The sequence below is a fragment of the Tyto alba genome, unplaced genomic scaffold, assembly GCF_018691265.1.
Source record: "Tyto alba isolate M040663 unplaced genomic scaffold, T.alba_DEE_v4.0 Super-Scaffold_22, whole genome shotgun sequence".
NCBI classification, from domain to species: Eukaryota; Metazoa; Chordata; class Aves; order Strigiformes; family Tytonidae; genus Tyto; species Tyto alba.
In genome coordinates, this window is record NW_024881296.1 from 31,740,630 (window position 1) to 31,763,716 (window position 23,087).

The 23,087-nt window shown below is 39.7% G+C and overlaps 2 protein-coding genes across 13 annotated transcripts in view; one reads left to right on the forward strand and one right to left on the reverse strand.

The window, feature by feature from the left end:
• Positions 1-12,011, forward strand: part of SAMD3 (sterile alpha motif domain containing 3) — a 53,595-nt gene extending 41,584 nt beyond the window's left edge. For both annotated transcript variants that reach the window (XM_032983167.2, XM_032983166.2), the window contains 5 exons: positions 6,063-6,266; positions 6,654-6,825; positions 8,539-8,621; positions 8,874-9,086; positions 11,291-12,011. In XM_032983167.2, coding sequence (XP_032839058.2) covers positions 6,063-6,266; positions 6,654-6,825; positions 8,539-8,621; positions 8,874-9,086; positions 11,291-11,392 — 774 coding nt within the window. In that variant the 3' untranslated portion in view covers positions 11,393-12,011. The remainder of the gene's footprint in view (positions 1-6,062; positions 6,267-6,653; positions 6,826-8,538; positions 8,622-8,873; positions 9,087-11,290) is intronic.
• Positions 12,012-12,112: 101 nt separating this feature from the next.
• Positions 12,113-23,087, reverse strand: part of L3MBTL3 (L3MBTL histone methyl-lysine binding protein 3) — a 110,592-nt gene continuing 99,617 nt past the window's right edge. For all 11 annotated transcript variants that reach the window (XM_042795708.1, XM_042795707.1, XM_042795709.1 and 8 more), the window contains 4 exons: positions 21,773-21,864; positions 16,270-16,433; positions 15,437-15,499; positions 12,113-13,028 (listed from right to left, as the gene is read on the reverse strand). In XM_042795708.1, coding sequence (XP_042651642.1) covers positions 12,885-13,028; positions 15,437-15,499; positions 16,270-16,433; positions 21,773-21,864 — 463 coding nt within the window. In that variant the 3' untranslated portion in view covers positions 12,113-12,884. The remainder of the gene's footprint in view (positions 13,029-15,436; positions 15,500-16,269; positions 16,434-21,772; positions 21,865-23,087) is intronic.

The following is a 23,087-nucleotide window of genomic DNA, read 5'->3' on the forward strand; positions in this document are numbered from 1 at the left end:
AATCTCCTCCTTTCTTCACTCTTTTCTTTTTCTAATTTCTCTTGTCTTTCTGCATCTCTACCATTATATACAAAGTTGGCTACTGAAATGATTTTCTGCAAGCTTTCATTTTGCCAGCCAGGCATATGTTTCTGAAAATATTTTCGAATATCAGGGGCTGCTTGATTAACATACACACTAATAGCTAAAGCTTCCTGAAAATTTTGTTCAGTCATCCCTCCGTGTTGTAACAGTGCTGTTCTTAATCTCTGCCAATAATCACTAGGGTGTTCATCGGTGCGTTGAGTACATTCCTGGACTTTCGCCCAATTGGTAACTCTCTCTTCACACTGGCGTACCGCTTCTATTAATAAATTAGTCGCAGTTCGCCAAGCCTGTAACCCATCTTGTGTGTGTATCTGCCAATTCGGATCAGCCTGTGGCCAAGTTGGTCTCCCGGGTGTATTCTGACTCATTTCACGATCTTTCAGCATAATCCTTTCTCTCTCTTCATTTGTAAACAACTCCTGCAATAAAGTTTGCATATCCTCCCAATTGGGCTTATAGTCTCTAATAATACTAGACAAAAACTTAGCACATTTTTCAGCATTGTCCCTTAACCTTGGCATTTTCTCTTGCCACAACATCAAATCACCAGGTTTCCAGGGTTGGTGTGTGGAAACTGCAATAACTGGAGGAACTTCAGGTCCTGAGTTGGGGCCTACTCTAGGATTGGAATGAAATTCCACTACCATAGGATATTGTCCTACAACAGATTTCCCTTCTGATTGTGGATGGGAACTCTGGTTCTGATTCTTTCCCTGATGATCATCAAGGAAGGCAATTAATTCTTCTCTTTTCATAGGTTTCTTTAGAGCCATACGATTTCTCAAATCGGCCCATTCCAGCCATAAAAATAAATAATTCATCTGCTGCGGATTCCTATCTTCTAATATCAATCTCAAACATTTCAACCTAGTTTCATCGAAGGTACCTTCAGGTGGCCATACTTCTTGGGGACCTGCCCCTCTAATTCTGGTTAAAAATGGCCAGTCATCTTGACATAACACTATAATTTTACTTTTACTCAACCCTGCTGTCCCAGAAAGTTTATTCCAATTTGCTAATAATTCTGCCAAGGGAGATCCTTTAAGTACTGAAGGATATCCTCCCATTCTGCAATTTTCTTTGTGAGGGGTATTTCAGAGTGATCCTTTCCTATTCCAACCCACAAACACAGACAAGGGGAGACTTGAACTCACCTTTCTGTAGCCGGCAGTTTGTAGGATGTAATATCGGGATCCTCTTTTATTCGTCCTCCCCGTCACAGCCTAGAGTCCCATCTGGGGTGCCAAAACTGTTAAAGGAGACTCGAACTCCGTCGTGGGTTACTCTAGGATTTTATTCAGGTCCAGCAGCGTTGGGTCACCTCCGCAGAGAGTGACAGCTTACATGAGTTCGCATACATGTATTTATGCACCTACAAAGCATTACCTAATCCAGAATACACAGAATTATACTTTATCAGTCATTATTATCTTGACAATGGGTTTCACATCTTGTTCTGGAGTCCGACCACTTCGTTGTTTGTTTTCTTTTAGTCTTCAAGGGCGATTACCTCAAGTTCTGTACGTCTCAGTTCTTAGTAGTCACAATGATAGCATTATTATCTTGACAATGGGTTTCACATCTTGTTCTGGAGTCCGACCACTTCGTTGTTTGTTTTCTTTTAGTCTTCAAGGGCGATTACCTCAAGTTCTGTACGTCTCAGTTCTTAGTAGTCACAATGATAGATCTCCCATTGCTTCGGTAGCTAAGGGCCAGTTTCTCATACATCAACATCCTTTGAACTGTCAGGCACATCATTACCTTTGTTACAACATTTTATTAATGTTCTATTCAGTTGACTGCGCATGCAGCCCTGGGCTGGGGCTATACAGGGAACAGAGCTGATAGAACAGCTTGTGCAGCAGCACTGCATTGCAACATTTTCTCAACACTAACGATACCTTCCTTCAGCCTAGTTGTGCAGCTTAGAAAGGTGAAAAGCTCACAGATAGTGATACTGCAAGAAAACCAATTCTAGCACTGACTTTGGCTTGTTGCTCATATGTAATGGATGATTTGCACAATGAAGTTTGGCCTTTCATCACATTTTTTTTCCTTTGTAGACAAGTGTGACAGCAATTCTTCCTTACATCCACTGCTCTATTTCTTATTGGTAGCTTGCCATTGATGCTTGCAAAAATGTCAAATGGTCTCATTTACCTAATTAATAATGTCATTAGCTAAACAAGCTCTCAAGGACAGAGATGAATACATGGAAAGTCCATCAACTCAAGTGGCGTTTGCCTTGACAGGGGCGATGGAGATAAGCTGGACTAAAGGTCACAACTTGTTCTCCTCAGTTTGTTTCTAAGCAGCTCTGTCAGTCTGTGGTTACAGCAGCCTAGGTTGAGTTTGTTTTGCTCTTCTGCCTCTGCAAGTAGGGCACTGAAGGTGACAGACCCTCTGGAAATGAGCCGCTGTTCTCCACATCAGGTGGCTGAAGAAGCTCTGGCTCTACAGGCAGGAAGCTTGGAAGCAGACCCACAGGAGAAGCCAGTAGTAACAGAGCTGTTTGGAGTCAGTGACTTCAAACTAGCTCTCGCTCAGAGTGAAAAACATAAATGTAATGAAAAAACCCCAAACAACAGTCCAAGTTTGTGTGTGTGCACGTGTGAGAAAGCATGAACATCCTGAGGCTGACAAGAATGGACTAACGCTTGGTTTTGCACAGTGGTCATGCTGAAGCAAAAGACAGTCCGTCCTACTTAGTGAAAGTTAGGTGGTTAAGGAACAGCTGAATGGCTCACTTGGGGATGTGTGATTAATAGAATGGTATTCAGTCAGTAACAAATATAAATTAGATACCAGAAAACACCAAACACTGACGCAGAGAGCTTGCAGAGATGACTTGCTAGCAGCAAACCAGGACTCTGATGACTGTAAGCGATCCACTGGAGATTTACACAGAATTGGTTTTGTGGTTTTCTGCCTTTTCTGCAATGGTTATAAAGGCTTTTTCAAATAGATGAGAAGCAGGAAGCCTGATGCTGCTAAGGGACAGGAGTGCTCGGGGTGCACTCTGCAGCTGCTGGAGTGGTTGCAGAATATAAAGCCGTGCCCCAAAAACAAGACAGACTTTGCGAGGCTTCTCAGACAAGGAGTTCAGGCAATCATGTTACTGGAACCATTCTTCATCAGCAGTATCAGGGCATCTGTCTCAGATTTGTGTGTCAGTAAAGAGGTTACAGAATAATACGTTAAAGTGAGCAGTAACACATTCCCAGGACCGGGTGATATTTGTGCAAAATTTTCAGAAGTGTCAAGGGATAAAATAGGTAATTTTCTAATTGTGATATGCAGTTTCTCTCACCAGACTTGGTATTAGACAATTGGAGGTAGCTAATTTGATGTCAGCTTTCAGAGTTTCAGGAGAGAGCTGGGGAATATACTCACCAAGAAACCTGCTGTCTTTACTGGCCAAATTGGCAAGTACTGTAATGCAGGCCCAAGAGATGAACACATTGGGAAGGAATCAACAGAGTTTCTGTAAATAGAAGCAATTCTTCATAAATTCATTAGTTCTTTGAAGTATTCAACAACCCCGAGGACACAGGAATATATCCAGCTGATATAGTTTACTTTAACTTCAGAAGAGATGTCACCACATGCCTTTCAAAGGCTCTTAGAGGATATAATCTGAGGGGGTAAGCAGGAAGGTCCTCGCATGGATAAACAGTTCAAAGACAGAACAAAGAAGGGTAGGCAGAAATAGTTGGTTTTTTTTACAGCAGAAAATATTAATGCTTAGTTTATGCAGATCAATATATTTCTAAATGATGTGGAGAAAGGAAAATAGGTGGCTGACTATATTTGGTGACACTACTGAGGGTACTAAAGACAAAGATTGAGTGAAGAATTGCAGAAGGACCCCATGCTACTGAGTGACAGTGCAAAAAACCAGCAGATAAAATTCAACAGTGATAGATAAAAAGTAAGGCACAAGGAGAAAACCCAGTCCTAAAAACATTTACAGTGATGGGCTCTGAGCTTATTTGTACCATTTACAAATGATATTTTTATATTATGCCAAAGAAAATTGGGCACAATGCCAAGCAGCAATCCAAACCAGTATATTGAATGCTCAGAATTATTTAAGAAAGAAACAAAAGAAGCATATTATTTCACTCTATATACCTGTGGTGTCACAGCATCTCAACTGGTATTTTAAGTTTTACTGTGCCCATTTCATAAAGGCTGTAGTGAAATTAGAAGATATGCAAAGATAGTAACAAGGATAATTGAAAGTATGGACCAGATTTTATACGTGGAATTATTAAATAGCTTAGGACAGTCTCATCTGGAAAAGAGGTGGTTGAGGAAAGAATATGACATATCTATAAAATTACAGTGCCAAGAAGATGGTGAATAGGTTTTGAATCCTAATTAGAAGGCAGAAGCAGCAGGAGAAAACAAACAAAAGAATGCATTTCTCCTGACAGTGCATTGTTAAACTGCTGAATTTAACACAGAATGTTGTGGAAGGTATGATTTTGTCAGAGTTGGAAAAGTGACTGGGAGAAATAATGGAAGGAAAAAATCTACTGAAGGTTGTTAAATAAAAGGACATAACCCCTGGGAGTCCATGAACCCCAGTTCAGTGGAGTCTTGGCAGAACACAGAGGAAGTACCACTGCACATTCATCCTTACTTAAAACTTTTCCCAGCACCCTTCTCAGTCAGGTAGAGGGAGGGTATGGGACTAAATTGTCTGGCCCACAGCCTCTGTCCATGCACAGTGAAGAAGACAGGAATAATTACTCAAGCTGGTCACAACAAACATTACCATTGTAATACAATTAAGACTAAAATCCTCGGTTAGAAAGAGCACAGTCTGTGCTAATACAGCAACCTAGCAAGGGCCAGGGCAGTACCTACAGGAGTCATGGTAGGTACCTGTCCTGTGTGCAGGGCTTATTTTCTTCTGTGATCCAAATGGCTATTGAAATCCACGGATATATACTAGAAGGGAGACAGTTTTTTAATGGTGTACCTTGTGCAACCATCCTTGGAATACCACATGCACAATTTAAAGAAGGATGCTAATTAAACTGGAAAGTTTAATTGCACATGCCGAGCACTGCGAAGCAGTTTTGGATGTTGTGTGTTTTGCAGCTCTGTGTCTTAAATGTTCTGGGGAACAGGATGAAGTATCTCAACTCCCTCTGGTGTTGACCCACAGGCCACCACCGACACAGACAACAGCTGCATCAGTGACAATACGTATGAGAAAAGGCAGTGTAAATGCAGCCCAAGAGAAGTAACTGTACCAACAGTACATCTGTAGGTCATCTCAGCTTGTTTCAGTGAGCAAATTCTCTGCATCCTCTGATAGAAACTAAAGAGCCCCAGGCTCCCGCCATTGATGTACTGCTTTGGATAGCCACTCCTCCTCATAGTAATTACTGGGTTTGGAATTACATCAGGGACAATAATAGTAATTTTGAGTAAGATTATTAACTGTCTTTGAGTACAAAATAACTTTTTGAAAACACTAACAGTCAAACTGCTCAAATAATGCATTCAGTTAAAAGTTTGGAGCTGGTCTCCTTGGGGGTAAATACTTCAGTTGCATAAATGTGAAAGTTAAGTTGTCCTGCTTTTAGGACCTGTGTGAGTATGAAGAAAATATTGTTTCTCTTGGTAATACAGAGCTAATATTGCTAAGCACTGAGTCATCATTGGAACTGCCTACTAATTTCCAATAAACCACAGTTAGGCAAGCCAGATACAGACATAGGAATTTCATTAATATCCTCAAATATGTAATTTGAGCTTGGGAGACTTGGCAGATAGTTATAGGATCTTACTGTAATTATTAGGCTATGAGGGTGAGTTCACAGAGCTGGTACTGAATCTACACTACAGGTACTTTCTGCTGAGCTTAACTATACTTCGACTACGCTCAAATCACACCAGCCACATCAGATAAAAGGACTAGCTGATTTGTTACAATTCTGTCCTTCATTCCTTGATAGGAAGAACCTGTTCATCTTGAAGGCAGTGCAATGGATATACATATTAAGTGGCTTAAGCAAGAATATATGAAAACTCAGAGGGACTGGAAAGAAGTGGATAACAGAATGAATGTGACAATAGAAATACGGAGAAAGATGATCAGCGATAAGGCACCTTTAAAAGACATTCTTAGACTATTTCCTTTCTTAAGATGCCCTTATCAGGTAACAGAGCTATTTTTAATAATGATGCTGAATTTTGTGTTATAGATGTGATTCAACCATAGGCACGTATTTTACCGGATGCTTCCAGTGAAGTATCCATGGACATTGTTCTCTTTAATCTAACTCATATTTTTGCTGCTAACCCCACTTTGAAAGATTCACCAGTCCTGTGTTAAACATGCCACATACAACACCAGTGCTTTATTTGAAGGATTTTGTGTTACTTGATGTATTTCTTCCCTGCTTTGAAAAGAAATTAAACCATTCCCCCCAGTTTCTGATCTTATTTTATTCAGCTAGTTTTATCCTGTCTTCAAAGTGTGCACCTCATGTTCTTTTCAGTTTTGTTTTTGAGGATTGCAATAATACCAAATATTTTTCTTTCAGCTTTTTAGGGAGTTCCAGCTTCTCACACACATGGATATTTATAAGAAAACAGTTGAGATTTTGGAGATTTATTCGGAAAACATATTATCTTTGTATGTGGTGAGGAATAATCCAATTAACATTATGCTACAAGAAAATCTGAAGCGGCACACAAAGGAAGATATTCTGAAATGTCAGTACAAATCTTCTATACACTGAATGTCAGAGTTTTGTTGTAGCTAATTGTTCTCTACTTATATAACTAAGCTAGCTCCAGTTTTACTGCAAAAACATTTTAAAAATGTCACAGTTGCTTGATAAATATATAGTGATGGGGAAGCATTAAGAATAAATGCTAATAAATTTCTAGGAAAATTAAGTCAGTCGGGTATTGAAACTTTTCTCTGTTGAATAAAAGGCTGCAGGTTAGATAAAGTTAGTAACTGCCTTAAAATATGCATTGCTATATGAGCAGAATTATGAATTTCTAGATATGTAAAAGAGTGCTTATTATTTTCTAAAATTACACGCAGAAAACTAATTTTCTGGTTTAGAAATCGTCTCATAAAAAAGAGACAATTTCCTTTAGAAAGAGAGGTACTGTTTCTGTGGTTAAAGTCTTCATCCCAGTGAAATAAAAGAAGTGGTTACCCTTAACTGTGTTTAAGTACCTCGCCTCTGCAGAGACCTGTTACAGGAGTGAGTGCACGAGCTGGTACCTCTGGCGAGCAGGTGCCACACCACGAGAAGAGGTCCGTGCACCTCGACGTGTTGGGCTCGCTGGCTGCGAGGGAGCAAGCACCCACAGCCACTCAACTTCTTTCAGTCTGAGAAGCCTGGGGAGTGTGGTTCTGCAGGGGCAAAACCTTTGAAGCAGTTACTCAGAATCGTTATTCTTCTCAGACTGCAGCTGTCGATGCCCATGCCCCAGCTTAGCTCTGTGAGAAGTGCGCCTTAGACTATCATTTTCTAACAAACAGGCATAATGCCAGGATGACAAGTCAAAGGTGACGCAGTGTGAACACGTGTGTTTCTTATAGCAGTTTCATGCCTTTTATTGCCAGGCCGTTTCTTAAAGAAGCAAGCGGAGTAGGCTAAAATACAAGGGGTTTCTTTCTTAAAGCTTAAAAAGACAAGTACTCAATAGTTCATGATAGATTAAAAAGCATCAACAAATAGCCAATTCCAAAAGTTTTTATGGACTTTCTACTCATACCTTTGGACTTAGAATGCTATGGACACTGTTAAGTATTTTTCCCTTTTCTTATACAATATGCCCACAAAGATTTTAACTCATACATTAGTAAAGTCCCAAGGCTTTTACTTCCCTGTTTTTCTCTCACAAACAACCTGACCTGGCACCTAGATAATAAACTCCTGACAAGAGAGGTTCAGTGGAACACACGACACTGGAAGCCTGAGGTGCAAAAAAGATGTTAGTCAATCACAGCTGAACTAGAGGGGTAGTGGGTACCCCATCCCAGGAGATCCTGTAGCACCAGCTCATACCACAGCCTTCAGAGTGGAGTTCTCTGGCAACAAGTCCCCCAGAGACATCTGATTTACTGGGGAGAGAGGAGTTTGGGGACGGATGGTGTAGGCAGGAGGACTACTCATCTCGCAAACTCCACTAGAAGCAACCCAAAGGCCTGCTTACTTATTGTGAGAGAGATTTAGCCGTATTATTGAGTAGCAGAGTGACATGAATGATTTGAATACTAATGCCCATTGCCTGCTGAGGCACCTAAACCTTCACTCTGGTACAAACTACTCTTCAAAATGGACTGAACAGTTCCACTGCTGAGCTGTTAACTATTACACGGGCTGCAATCTACTTTTCCAGTATGATACCAGAATGCCAGAATGTTTTCATTTGTAATTTAGTAAAAATCCTTGCCTTTGACAGATATGAAAATGACTGCTGCGTGTTTACTTCTGCCAGATGTCTTTGGAGATGATTCCAGTCTGTTCGCTGCAGTGAATGAGGAGGTAGGAGACAGAGCACCAGCAGTTTTACTCTCTCTTCCTTATACCAGCTGCCTGGGCACATCACCTGGCCTTTTGGTGGCTCAGGTTAATTGCTGGAAAAGGATGACATTAGCCTGCCTTTTGGGTAGAAGGCAAATATTCATAGAAATACTAGCTAAATTTAAAGCAGGTTTATTAAGCTTACTTAATCCTCTGACCTGTTCACCGAAATGATGCTGTGGCATCATTTGAAATATCCTTTTTAAAATTTAGGTAAAAGCAGTGACACCAGTGTTGGAAGTAAAAAATCCCTTCAATGTGAATTCATGTGAGTTTGCGCTATACGTGGAAAGGGAACAGCTAGCCCAGCTTGATGACTGCACCATGGCCCTGGCCGCGCTGGTGGCTGCATTTCATGTGTTCGATATCCCGTGCCCAAAGAGAATCCACAGGACGCTGAACTTCCTGGAGTCCCTGGTCTTTGAGGTGAGGAGCCCAGCATCCCTGCCCACCCCGGTAAAGAGAGGGCTGGAAGCACCCGAGTATCCCAGTATCTGATGGTGTACACAGCCCTCCTCTCAGGAGCATTTGACATTTAGTCAAAATAAATCCCTTTGTTGTGAAGATAAATCAGTGCCATTCTGGTGAAAGCATGTATGTAACAGTTATGTTTAATAACGCCCCTTTTTTTTATTGTACTGGCTACTTTTTTACAAATTTAAAACCTAAGCAATTTCGTGATTTTAAATTAAAATTCTAGAGCACTGCAGAGGCATTAGCAACAATAAAATTTTCTAGATTATTGCATGTATCATATATTGTTTTTCCATATGGAGCATTTAACAAACGTGGGTAATATTTTGATTGTCAGAATTTAAAAAACACATTGTGAGCTAATGTGAGCCCTTCACTTCTTCAGATGCTAAGACAGTTAATGATTTGAAGTGACACAAATTAAAAATGTACTTATTACCATAATTTCATTATGTTATGATTACCAAAAGCCTACTATAATAATTTTTGTGTTTTAAGATGGTGGGCCTGATTTTTAATTTGCAGGATGATGAGTTTTCACTATTTCCTCCATGCATGAAACTTTTTTTTTTTTTTTAAATAAACATTAATCCTGAATTTGCTAAACAGGGATTCTGAGATGAGCTCTCAAAAGTAGCAAGAATGACTTATCTGGGATGCTGCCATGTGCATTTGTAACCACAGCTTTGGTGCTGGGGAAAGAACGCCTCATATTCTTTCTGAATTTGTTCCCCAGAACAAATCGGCCTTCTCCACATGATGACTCTCCTGTCTACCCACACAGAGCGGAGGCCCTCTCCTCTCTTCTTCCACACCCTCCTCTTCTCCCTAACACTCTCCTCTTAACTCCTGCATGCCTGGAAATCCCAGGGGTTACTGCCCGACAGTGCTTCAGATGAGTCCCTTACGATGGACAGTAGCAGCGGCCAGCAAACATGACCCATTGAATTAATTAGAAATTAAAATGGCTTTTTATTAAAACGTTGCTTTCTACTAAAGAGATCAATCTCCCACCAATTCTAAAAATGTCTGTGTAGGCAAAGTGGCATTTGTGGTCACCACAATTCTTTAAACACTCAAACACACAGCTTGGAAGAGCACAGAAGTTTTGTTAACGCCTGGCTGTGCAGGGGTGACTCCAACACAGAGATCACAGCGGGAGATCCTGCACTATGAGTGGGGATCGCTGTATTTAACGGCTAGACTCTCTTGCTGAAGATTTAGGATTTCTCACCTGGCTCCCACGGAAATCAGGGGACAACCTTTACCTGTGTGATGGCTGGGTTACCTCCAACACAACACAGAAAATGGTATCAACTGCTGTTTTAAAGATTCAATAGGTCTCCTCGGTGTTTTTGGTTTCTGAGTGAATTTGTTGGGTGTAGTTTTGTAACAGAGGTGGCTACACCCTGCCACCTGATCACATGAGATTATGCATGTCCTCACTGTTGTAAGTGATAGCTATAGGAATAAAAGGTTGGGCTCTGCATCATTTAAGTGAGGTTTATTCTCCATCCTGTAAATAGTATTAACACAAACCCATTCCTTAAATCACAGGACTTTGTGAGTACGTATACAAAAATTCAGGGAGCTGCTAACATCCCCAAGTAATCTCTGTCGAGCTGCAAATCTCTTTATTGGTTCTCACAGCAGGTTACAGAGCTGGCACAAGAGAGAGACACAAAGGGTGAGGGGGAATAAACTACGTGGAAGGACAAAAGGAAAGAAAACAGAAGAATCTGGCATTTTACTGATCTGCATGGGCAATGCAAACTGCTGCCAGTGGCAGAATCCAGGTCCATAAATGGGTTTCTGATTGTGACAGCGAGCTGTCTGTGAGCTAAGTGTTCAGGGAGAAGGCAGACAACAGTAGCTGCTGTCTTTTTAACTCATGGCCACATTGAGCTACGGTGAGGAATGACTCCACACCACCCTCGGGAACAGCCGGGTTCATCTGAGAATCCTGGGCACACACAAATTTAACAGACAGCTCCAGTTCAGGTTTTATTTGTATTGTAGTACAATAAGAGTGCAATTTGAATGTACAAATATTGAACAAAATGTAAAAATATTATTTATGCAATGCTATGGAAGGAAATTAACAGAGCAATGCAACTTACTTCATACTGACCCTGTTTCACCTCATATTATGGCAGGTACCAGTCACCTACATGATCTGGAAGGGGCACAGAGAGTTCTTGAAATCTCGAGGAACTCCAGCCAAAGAACAGCCTAGCAAAATCTGTGGGAAGATGTAAAAATCTCCCAGCTCTGCGCAACAGAAACGCTCTGCTTGTTCTCAGCTCTAAAGGCTGAGCAACTGCCCACCGCAGTGCTAAGAAGAGGGCTGCCAAAACTCTTGATCCAACTCTCTCTCCTTGCAGAAGTAACATTCTGGAACAGTCCTTGGTATACAAGTAGCTAGGCTGTCTCTCATTTAAAGTGCATCTGGTTTACATCTTACGTATATATACCAAGTGCAATGACTTTCCCTGACAAATCCTTAGAATAATCCTCCAAGAAAGAAGGTTGCCTCACCTAAGTACCTGATGGTGGGCACCTGCAGCCTGCTAATGACCCAGTGAGATGCGTGCATTTTATACCTAGGATGTGCCAATGCACCACTTGCATTTAAGTATCCTTTTCCTCTGTGCTTTGTCTTTCCCCCTATGCCTTATTCATTTATGAATCAGATTTTCCAACTAGGAAGTAGTGATTGAAATAATTCTCCCACCATTGGGAAACAAACCTGTGTTGAATATGAAGCCAGAGTAGCAGTCCTAGCTTTAGCATACTGTTTTTCTCCGCTGTTGTGGTAACTATACTGGAGACTGGCACATGCAGACTTGAATGAATGTATTTTCTTTTTTGCTAATGTTTTTACCTCAAAATACACGTATTTTCCTTCATGTGCTGAAGGACTGTAGCAGGGTCCCATGTAAAAGGCTGGGACTCTGTTCTGCAGCATAAACAAAAAGTCTTCTATGAAGTCAAACTTTATTTTTCAGTTGCAGCCTTCTCTGTACTGATCTTTTGGTAAAATACATTAAAGATGCTGGTGGAAAAACTCACATAACATTTTGTAATCGTGCAAAAGTAAAAACATTCAGTTATCAAAAAGCATTATAATTTCAACCCCAACAAGGTTTGTTTTGTTTTGTTACAAGCAAACAGACAATTTTTTAATCTGTAAAGTTATATGCTGTAGCATAAAGTGTCACATATGTAACATTAAGTGTTTCATTTTTAAACTATGGCACAAATACGTATTAGCCATAACAGTCTCATCTGGCTACCTGTAGCCTAATTTTTGGCTAATCAGTTTTTATTTTGATAGTATGAAGTAAAAGCTTCTGAAAAGTAAAATGGGTACATGAAGTAGAATTCAAGAATTCTTAGAAAATATTAATGTTCCCTTATATAATACAGCATAAATAATTAACGAAGGTTTTCTTTATATCCAGAGAAAGTTAGGGATCCTAACCATCCATAGAGAACTAGCGCCATTAGTTTGGTAAATAAGACTAGCTGACTCCGTTGTTATACAGTACCTTCTCAAAAGCTTGAACACTTCCCAGAAGGATTCAGATGTGTACTGGCTCCAGGAGAATATAAATAGTCCACCAGTGCTGAACTTACGTTTCTTCCTTTCTGAGAGTCCTTACTCAACAGTTCTAACAAGTCTTTGTGCTTTGAATAAAACATGAGCTCCAGTGGAGAAAGCTGGCTTGTACACATTTTCCATTACCTTCAAAGTTCATTGTGTGAGTTTTTCTCTGCAGCTTTGAACATCAGAATGGAATTAAAGATCTTTAGTGCTGGTCCCAGTTTAATGCTCATTATTTTGACTATGTCTGATTGGGTCATTAGCAGAAATGCTTCTCCATCAATTTGCTTTAAAAGAAAAAACACACAAAGCTATTAATAGGTCTGACAGTGCAGCAACACAGATGTTTCAGAAAACATGAAAAGAAAATTCCTAGCAATTTCAGACAGTGTAAAGGAATGGTTGAATATAAGCACTTTCAAATACTTTCAGGATAGCTTTGATTTCAACCTTTTAGATAGATCAGCTAGTCCAAAAGAACAGGATGATGATCTTCGTTCTGCTTGAGAACAACTGTCTGGCTAATTTTTAGCTAACCAGTTCTTATTGTCATACTGACAGTATAAAGTAAAAGCTATTGAAAAGTAAAATCGGTAAATAAAGTAGAATTCAACTGTACAGCAGCACAGTAATGCTTTTTAACATCTTAGCTACTCCTTTTATGCAAGCCTCCATAAGAAAGCTTCTGGATGACAGAACTGGAACCCCCTTCAGGCCACCCATTTCTATTCACTGAACAGCAAATTAAAATGAATTTGGTCCCTGATGTAACAGGGGCCAGGCTACATAAAACTGCCTCTTTGACACAAACACAACTTTTCAAAACACTGAATACTTTTCCTGCCAGCTTCGTAGTGTTGCTATTTTAATAAATGTTACAAGTGAATACTCTCCTGCAAGCAAATTGCTCTGTCAGCAGGAGTGCTAAATCTGAACGTGAAGAGCCACAAGGTCTTCACCTCCAAGGGCTTCACTCCAACACTTCTTGTGTACACTTCAGGTCACTTAGGAATCTATAGTAAGTTTTCAGTGTAACATAAGCAGGATAGGTAGGTCTAAAAGCCACTTGTGGACAAATCAGCACTGCTTAGGCTTAAATGTACTAATTTGAGATAAAAGTGGTGTAATTAAGTTTCTGTAGGACTAGAAGACAAGCTTTCTGAACCAGACAGGCTGCAAAGGAAGCCTGCAAGTACAGCCCAGCACTGTAAGTTAAGGAACACTGCAGTGAGAACAGCATTATGCAGTTAGCACAATCGCTTTCTACTCATTTCACACACAAAGCCAGACTGGGTGGGGGTGCCCACCTTTTTGTGAACGTGGGGGTGCCCAGCTTTTTGCAGCATCTTAATATAAACAGGATGAGGGTTCATTTCCACAGCAGAAGTTTGAACCAGAACCTTCTACCTACTGAAAGCCCTACTGATGCCAGCCAGTCCATGCTGGCTGGCCTCACTGAGAGACTAATTTCCTACTTACAGACAAAGGCTGAGAAGCTGAATCCTAAAGCAGGGAAGTATTTTCTTACACCTCTGAGAATGAAAGGTGAGAATGAAATGTTTAGGATTCATCCATGTCTATGGCACTCCCCTCCTGCTGACCTGATTAGCAATACACCAGCTTTTACCAATCATAAATTCATTGGTGAGGCACCCTAAGTGACATAAGGGATGATCTAGGCCTGCATACCTGCCCCCACTGCAAAAAGCCTACCATCTAAGGAAGTGCAAAATGTCCAGAAATACAGCCTTTCAGTCCTTTGATATGCAACTGTAATAGTCATCACAATCTACAGCACAGCCTGAAAACTTTTGTAGTGGGAGATTAGCAGGGCCATCTGTATGCATTTTCCTCAGGAGGTGCCTTCTCAAGTCTAAGTGCCACAATTATTCTTCACTTGAAAGGCTGGCAGACTTGGGATATTACAGTATCACTCTGCCCATTCAGATGGTCTGGCTGTGACACCACCTCAACTACTCACTCTGGCAATCTGTAATCAAACAGCCTTCTTGAAACTAAGCATTAACAGGAGTAACAAACCTCTGAGCGGAAAAGAAAAAGCCAACCTAGCTTATAAAGGCCTATTGTACTTAAAAGCCCTATCACTTTCTAATGACAACTTTGGCAAAACAATCTTCTCAGATACCTGAAATGCATGCCTGGCTTGCTCCAAAGTGACTACACACTCCGGTGAACCTCATCAGAACCTTTCTGATCTTCCCACTTTCCACAAACTGGCTGTCTCAGGAGGAAGAGCATCAAGAGCAAAGTGTGACCAGACAAGATGCAAAGGGTTTTAAGAGGTGGTTATCCCGAACCACTGCTCTATTTTACTTATTAACATCCTGCAGAACTAAAATAGCACACTTACACATTTCCTCAAACCAGATTAAGAGAGAACAATAGTAAATCATGAAGTTCCTCCTCTTCTACCATTCATTCAAAGTAATTTCAGTTACAGTAACAAAGCTAGAGAAGCATGAAAGACCCGCCTGACACTTAGTAGTGTTATCTTCTTTACTTCCCACTCCATGAACTGCAAACCCACCTAATCATCCATACATTTACACATTTGCATCTGACTTTAAACATACACTTCATCCTACTACCTTAAATATATCTTTAACAATGACATAAAATTCATCTTTCCACCAAACTTTGTACTCTGTATCTTTTTGAAATAAAATTCACCCACCTCGTCTTTAAACACCTTGCCATGTTCTTCACATCCTGGTAAACTCCGTATAAATTCAGAGACCTGCCACGAAAGTAAAAGTATACAACAGAAGATATAGTAAGACCAGTGTTTTCTCAAAATAGTCTTAAAGATTGACAATCATTAGTTTTTTAGCTATTGTTTCTACAGCGTCATATTAGGTGTTCCACTTTCTGTGGAGTCATGCAGCTGGGTATTTAAGGACAGGATTCACGGAATCTGCACACTAAAAGAGCACATGCCACGCTTGTCCACAAGACATCTAAGAATGGGATACGGCTACTTCCTCAAAATTACTCATGTTGCTCTACTCATGCAGATCCAGAATCACGAACCTTCTCTTGGTGAATCATTTCTCACAAACCAAAACAGTTGCTGCTTTTCTCTTCTTTATTATTTACAGCACAGAAATTAGTAAAGCCTTTTTCAGAGTTCATGTTCCATTTTTCTCCGATTAGAGATCTGACTATCCCACTTGCAGAAAACTGCCTTAGTCATAGGTACTTCTGAAAGTAAAGCAGGGACTAGACCCTGTCTGTCCAAGCTTTATTACACACTTGAACAGTGACAGGGTTTTAATCTTGAAGTCAGGTGTCATGGCCTGACTGTATCCATGCTGTTCCTCTCTGCACTATATTCTCACCCTCCAAAACTGTGTGCGACACCCAAACTATGCATCAGGAACAGCTCCTTGGACCATGCTGACCCCTAGACCATTCTTATTGTTAATCTATGGGGCTAACCTAAAGATCTGAATCAACCAAGACTTCAAGGGCAGTGGCAGTGAGATAGAAGACACAGGGGAAACCTACCTCATCTGTACTCCACTTAGAAACTTTACTGGCTGGGATCCCAGCTACACTTGGAAGGAGCTTGCTCTGCTGTTCCCAGCGCAGGGGTAGGCCAGGGATTTGCAACTTGGAAGACACAATAACTGGTTGAGAAAGAAGCCTCTGCGTGTTGGGTTCTTCAACATCTTCAACAACAGGAAGCAATAAACAACCATTAAATCCCTCAGTCAGTGATGAGATCAGTCACAGTAAAAGCACGTTCATTTCTATTGATATATATGGGCCTCCCTACGGTAGCTGTACAGTTTTGCTTCCACCAGAACTAAAGGAGTACCATGACTGTTCTTCCACTAGTATGACTGTGATTATATTGGCTCTATATAAATGTAACTATTCTTACATGGAAGAAGTCTCTTCCAACACAACACACTTCTGTGCAGACATCACTGTCGGTATTCCACACCATAGGTCAAGTAATTTTAAATATTTTGATACAATAAATCACTCCCACATTTAATAGTTGCACAGGAGTACCAGAACTAAATTAATTCCAAGGTTGAGCTGTTATAACTTCACAGCATTGCACTGCTACAAAATTCCAAATGAATCAGTTGTACAGTTCCAGCCCACACAACATTTATGCCTCATCCACAACAAAATGTTTTTCAGTTCTTCTGAGGGAAAAACACAAGTGTCTGCAAATTCCCTGCTCCCACTTTAACTGAATGTTTTAGCTGGAAAATAACATTTAACTCCTCTGTGCTGCTACGGGGTTTTTTAGAAGGTCATTTCCCTTTTTATCTCATTTATCCATAATGGAAGGAATGAGCTCCCATCCTACCAGCCTCAAAGGTAATGTACCAGTGGGGGGGTAGCTTCAACCAGATCCTGCTGTTGCTGCTGCTGTCTGGAGAGCAGCAGCAGTTGCAGATGTGTGTAGGAGGAAAGAGTGAAGAGGCATGCCTCAAATGATGTCAAACTGCGTAAGACATCTACGTTCATTTAGATCCATTGCAAATGCAAAAGCAACATGCCTGCTATCAACTCAGGCCCGAATGCTTCCCAACTGCCGAGTAAAATTGTGAAAAATCTCTGGAATTCATTTCTCAATGAAAGAGCCAACACAGAACCTATGCCTAATATTCCTTACTAACATGGCTTCATGCAATCACTCACAAATCCCTGTGCTATTTTTGTTTGGATTGCTCACTTCATTACAGCTCCAAACTATTACCATTGTTGGGAAGTTGCTATTATTTACAGTTTTCCCTATCCTTACTGTTCTAGTTTTCATACATTTGTGCCCAACAACTAGGGCACAAATTCCTACTATAGATTTTTGCCAGCACAGTGAACTAGTTTAGAATATATAATGTGGCCAATATAGGATGGGATTACATTTGCTTGAGTTGTTCTGCTCCTCTATCTTAAATTTTTCTTACTTTCAAGACTTATCCTCATTTTACATCAATGTCAATTATTCAGAACTTGACCCTTAAGCCATTTAGTCAGTATTGTCAGCTCACTGATTAAATTTTTAAATAGACTCCTTTATTTTTTCCTAGCATCATACTCTTACTCTTGGAAGTGAGTTCCCTAAATGTCTGTTTATACATTGCTGTTGTTCTTCAAATGTGCCTTAGAGCTTCTGCTACTACTAAAAATCTCAGTGAGAAAGGAAAGAGTCTTGTAAGGCAGCAAGCATGCTGAATGTAAAGTCTATTTTAACAAATAGTATCTTCCTCATTGTTCCCTTGAATCCCCTCCCTGTCCGTAGCCCCTGATTTTTTCTTTCTTAAAAAAAAAGTCTTTTAAGAGTTGAAAATACAAGTATTTAACTAATTTTTTTGTTTTCCATTCACAAAACATGCAATGTATTGATACTGTAACAAAAAGAGCATATGACAATACTGTGTGAAGAAAATTTGAGGCAAATTGCAGTCCATGTTTGCACATGTTTAAACATATGTGTACATAAGAGCATACAGCTACATGCATAGTGAGAAGCAGAAATGACAGCTAAGGTTACCTATCTATCCCACATGTCTCTATTTTCAACAGTTTACAGCTGTGTCAATTCCTAACAGTTCCAGCTGAAAAAGAATGTATGCTAGTCATCTGTCTATGCTGTGTTTCTCTGGAAAACCTGAAGCAAACACAGGTCAGTTGGTTACAAATGAGGTTAGCAGAAAATAAGTTTGATAACATGACATTGCTTAATGCTAAACCTTGTACTCCATCTATTCACATTCAAGAGATCTATTTACTGACATGGAAAGAATGCAGTGCCTAATGCCTTTGAGGATGTGGGCAAAAATGCCTCTGCTTCTCAGCCTGTCTGCCTCACAGGTAAGATGAACAGCACAAAAGGAGCATGTAAAGTACCAATTTGCCCAACCAGATGGAGGAAAAGAAAAAAGAAGTCCCCAACCTGGGGCAGGTATAACCGCAATCCCTGACAAAGGAAGTTTAGGTTTAGTGTGGGTAACTTCTTGCAAAAGACAGTGCAAAGCACAGAATTTTGGTTATAATCTCTGTCTGTAACACCAGATATCTAAAACTCCTCCCTACCCTCATGCTCTGGTATTCATTGCTCTGCAAGCCCTGCTTCCCACAGAGAGGCAATCTGTGTTTGTGGACCAGAGAAAATATGTGATGTATTCCAATTTATGTCTCAATTTGGACATTTAGGAGAATAGTAACTTGAGGTGCACCATGGGTTATCCAGCTTCATGACAGTGCCACAAAGAGCTCCTTAAATCATGTAAGTGAAGAAACAAAATCTGCCTGTCAGCTCCACATGAGATAGCAGAGCTAGATGCAGTAAGTTCATGCTTTTAACCCTAATCACTGTTCTTCTCTGCTGACATTTTGCTCCAGCATCAGCTCACCTGTCTCTAGGTTCTTTTTCATACTTAATGCCACCATGTTATCCTTCCCCCTGAACCATATCTTCCTCAATTCATCTCTATCTTCTTAGTGACTGTTACCTTACAATAAAACATAACCTAATGTTTCAAAGAAGCTAAGTGGCAAGCACTCTTCTAGCATTAATGAAAGACCATTAACACTGTTCATTCCCTCCTGCATGTTCTAGCTCCTAACATGTAGCGGGTTTTTAAGCACAAGATTTGTGTCCATAAAAAAAGCTAGTATGAAGGGGCCGTGGTTTCAGTGGAGTTCTTTAGCTCCAAATAATCTTTCTCCAAAAAAGGGAAGAGAGCAGTAAACGTTTTAAAAAGTATCAGTAGAGAACTGGTCAAGTGAGTATGGCAAAAGTAGGTTGAAAAATAGTAATGTGAGATGCAGAAAAAATAGGATAACAGGCACATGTACCAGTAGTCACAGTTCACAAAAGTCTGCACAACTGCAATTATTTTAGCTTGAGCTTTCTGTAACTATGACAGCAAGAACACAATGATCCATTTCCATGCTAAAGATTAAGTAGTATGGCACAATTAAACAAAAAATGGCACAAAATTATGCATATAAAAAGGAGGTAAAAAGGAAAACTTTGTTAAACACTAACGTAGGAAAGTGTTCTAGTTTTATAAATCTAATTATGCAAGACCCTACAAAGAAATGTATCCTAGTAAGCAGAGCTTGCTGGCAAAACTTTATCCAAATAGTCAATTCTGCCAAACTCAAAATGCTTCACAAAATCAGGACAGTTTTCTTAGAATAAAAAAAAAAAAAGAATTGCAGACAATTTTAAATGTTCTGCACGATTTGATTTTAATTTTTTTTTGTATTGTGTTATATAATACAAACATCAAAATTGTTTCCATTCTGATGAAGGAAAATAATTCAAATAACCAAAACCTTTCTGTTTTCAGCTGGTTTAGAGATTCTTCTTTTAATGCTTCATTTTCTCCAGAATTCTGAACTACATCACATTTCAAAACACCATAACAAGCTGGATTTTTTACACAGCTCTTACAATAGACAAAATCTTTCATACTTCACACAGTCTTCAGAGGGCCTCTTAGATCTATCTGAAAAGTGCTGGCAGACAAATGATGTTTTAAGATAAAAGAAATGTATCAGAGGTTAATGTTTAAAAATAAAACAATACCTTAATTTTATCTTTACGCAATGCTATTCTAGTCTCAATTTCCTGGATTTTACAAGGATGAGCTCACTTAAAAGGTAAGAAATGTAGCCCTTAAAGAACCACAGTTACTCAAGTATCAAGATTTTTGATGAAAGCCTTACAAATTTTGTGTTGCACAACAAATTGCTGAAAAAAAAAATCTAAAAATTGAAGGAATTATATTATGAAATGAAGACATTTAGCTCCTCATTGAACTTGCATGAGTTAATAAAATTACTCCAGCAAAAGCTGCACTGAAACAACGCACTGACTCAATCCAATAACTAGACTGACATACTAAGTTTCACACACACGAAATAATTGTCAAATGTAAGACTGTGCTGTTCTGGATTTGTGCTGTATTCTTTCTAAAAAATGAGGATAAAAATGAATAATGAACAGCTACCTCAATCTATCCAACTGGATCAGTGAACAGCCAAGAGTTTTGACACAGTGGTACACACAACCACACAGAATCACCGAACCAAAGAAAAGTCCATGTTGGAAGGGACCTTTGGAGACTATGTGATGCAAACTTCAGTTAAAAGCAGGGCATTAGACTAAATCATCCAGGGTCCTGTCAAGCCAAGTCCTAAATATTTCCAGTAAAAGTGATTCCACCTCTTTTCTGGGCAGCCTATCCTAATTGTTCTCATGGTGAGAAGTTTATTCCTTATATTCAGGCAGAATTTCCCCTGAAGCAACTTGCATTCATTCCCTTTTTTCCTACCACTGTGCATCCTGTAGAAGGTACCTCCATCTTCTCTATAACTACCTTTTAGTTACTGGAGGACTGTGACTAGATTCCTCCAAGACTCCCCTTCCCCAATTCCTTCAACCTTTCTTCATACGTCAAGTCCTTCAACCACCTAATCATCTTGGTGGCCCTCCACTGGACTGTCTCCAGTTTTTCAGTGAAGTAAAAATTTTAGCCATCCCTCTGGAACAGTCATGAAAAAGAAAGGGCCTGTACTGAATACGGGCTGCTAGAAAGTATCAGACTGCACAACAGACTGATGTTGGGTTGAGTAAGTCACCTTAACTTTCCATTATGCCTGTAAGGTGTAAATGCTTTAACTTTCTTTCAATACACTTTTGAAGCAATAAGTGAATGTTATACCTTTACAACTCAGACCGCTTTAATTACCTATTTTTAAAAGTCAGTGGAAAAATATTATTGAAATTATATGTTTTTATAGCAGTATTTGTTCTGCACTCATCTTTACAGCTGTGATAAAGTTCTTGGCAAAGCCTTTGATGATTACGAGATAAAGAAACTGTTAAAAGTGTTGCTGTCAAGAAAGTTTTGGACACAAACAGTGAATGTGAAAAATAAGTAGCAATGAAGTTTCATGAAGAATTTCAAGGAATAGCACACTTCTTTAGTTCTGCAGATTTAAATATGAAACAAATGAAGTACTGCCAATTTACCTTTAATTTCATTTGAAATGAGCACCTTATTTTCTGTCTCCTCTTCTTCGCACTCTTTGTTCTTTATGGAGTCCTTTGTTTGTAGTACTCCACTGAGGAAAATAAGATGTTCACTTTTTATTAATACATCATAAAAATCACTAAGCATGATGACATCTCTTGCTAACAATGCTATTAACACATCAGGATTCCCACACAAAGGATGTCGTATCATCATAAAACTAAAAAAAGAGAAGATCTAGTTTCTGACTTACACAGATGGCATGACTACTGACATGAATTTTGCAATGAAGGCTCAAGAGTAGTATAAACTAAGTTTACGTAAATCCTATCAACACACTTGACTTTGTAACTGATACTGGAAAATATACAAAAGGCGGCAGTGGACATGTCCATGGCAGAAGATGGGAAGAGGAAAGAACACATATGTAGCTGCATCTCCTACAAAGCCTTACTGGTTACCCAGGCCATTTTCAGGAGCTGTCTGAAACAACATCATCTTTTTCTCTGCCTATGCTTCCTCCCCACCCCACCCCAACCCCTGTACTATACTAACACACTGTTGTGCAGCTGTTAATGATCCCACTGAAAATACCTGTACTCTTTTGTTCCTGTTTATGCATTACTTCTCACCCAGCTAAAAGAGCCGCTCTTTGCCTGCTGCCTGTGGCTGCTCCCTCAGCTTTGCCAGCCCAAACATTTGCAAAGAGGGAATGCCTTTCCCCTACTGAGAAAAACGGAGCAAGAGTGGAAATAAGAGAACTTCCCAAAGGTGGGTGGATGTATTTGCATCTTAATGTCAGACCCTGGGAAGTTCCTTTTCAAACTCTGCCTTCAGAAGGTATTTCCAGCCTGGTTTCTTACAGAAATTAAGCTTATATGAACTTGCTACCATTATGTGTGTGTTTATTTCCTTCTGCTTTTAAGAACTTGAGAACACTTTGGCTTATTCTTACTAAACCACCAGAGATGAAGAGTTCTCAGAGATTCTAAGTACCTAATGAATGTTTCCTAAAAATAGGCACCAGACAGAATGATCTTAAAGCAAAGACTAAAAGGAAGCCCACTACATGAACCCATGCTTTACTATCTACCAGAGAAGGAATCAACAAGAACCCCTTTACAAATGTCCCAAACACAGATAAAAAGCCAAACTAGAGCTAATACCTTGTTAGACACCAAGATTAGCTAATCTCAAAACACAAATCCACAGAAGAAACAGACCTGTTTAATTCCATTGTTTACATTTATACTATTACATACAATTTATAGATTAAATGCTGTTTATACTATTAAATACAAGCATTTGGGAATA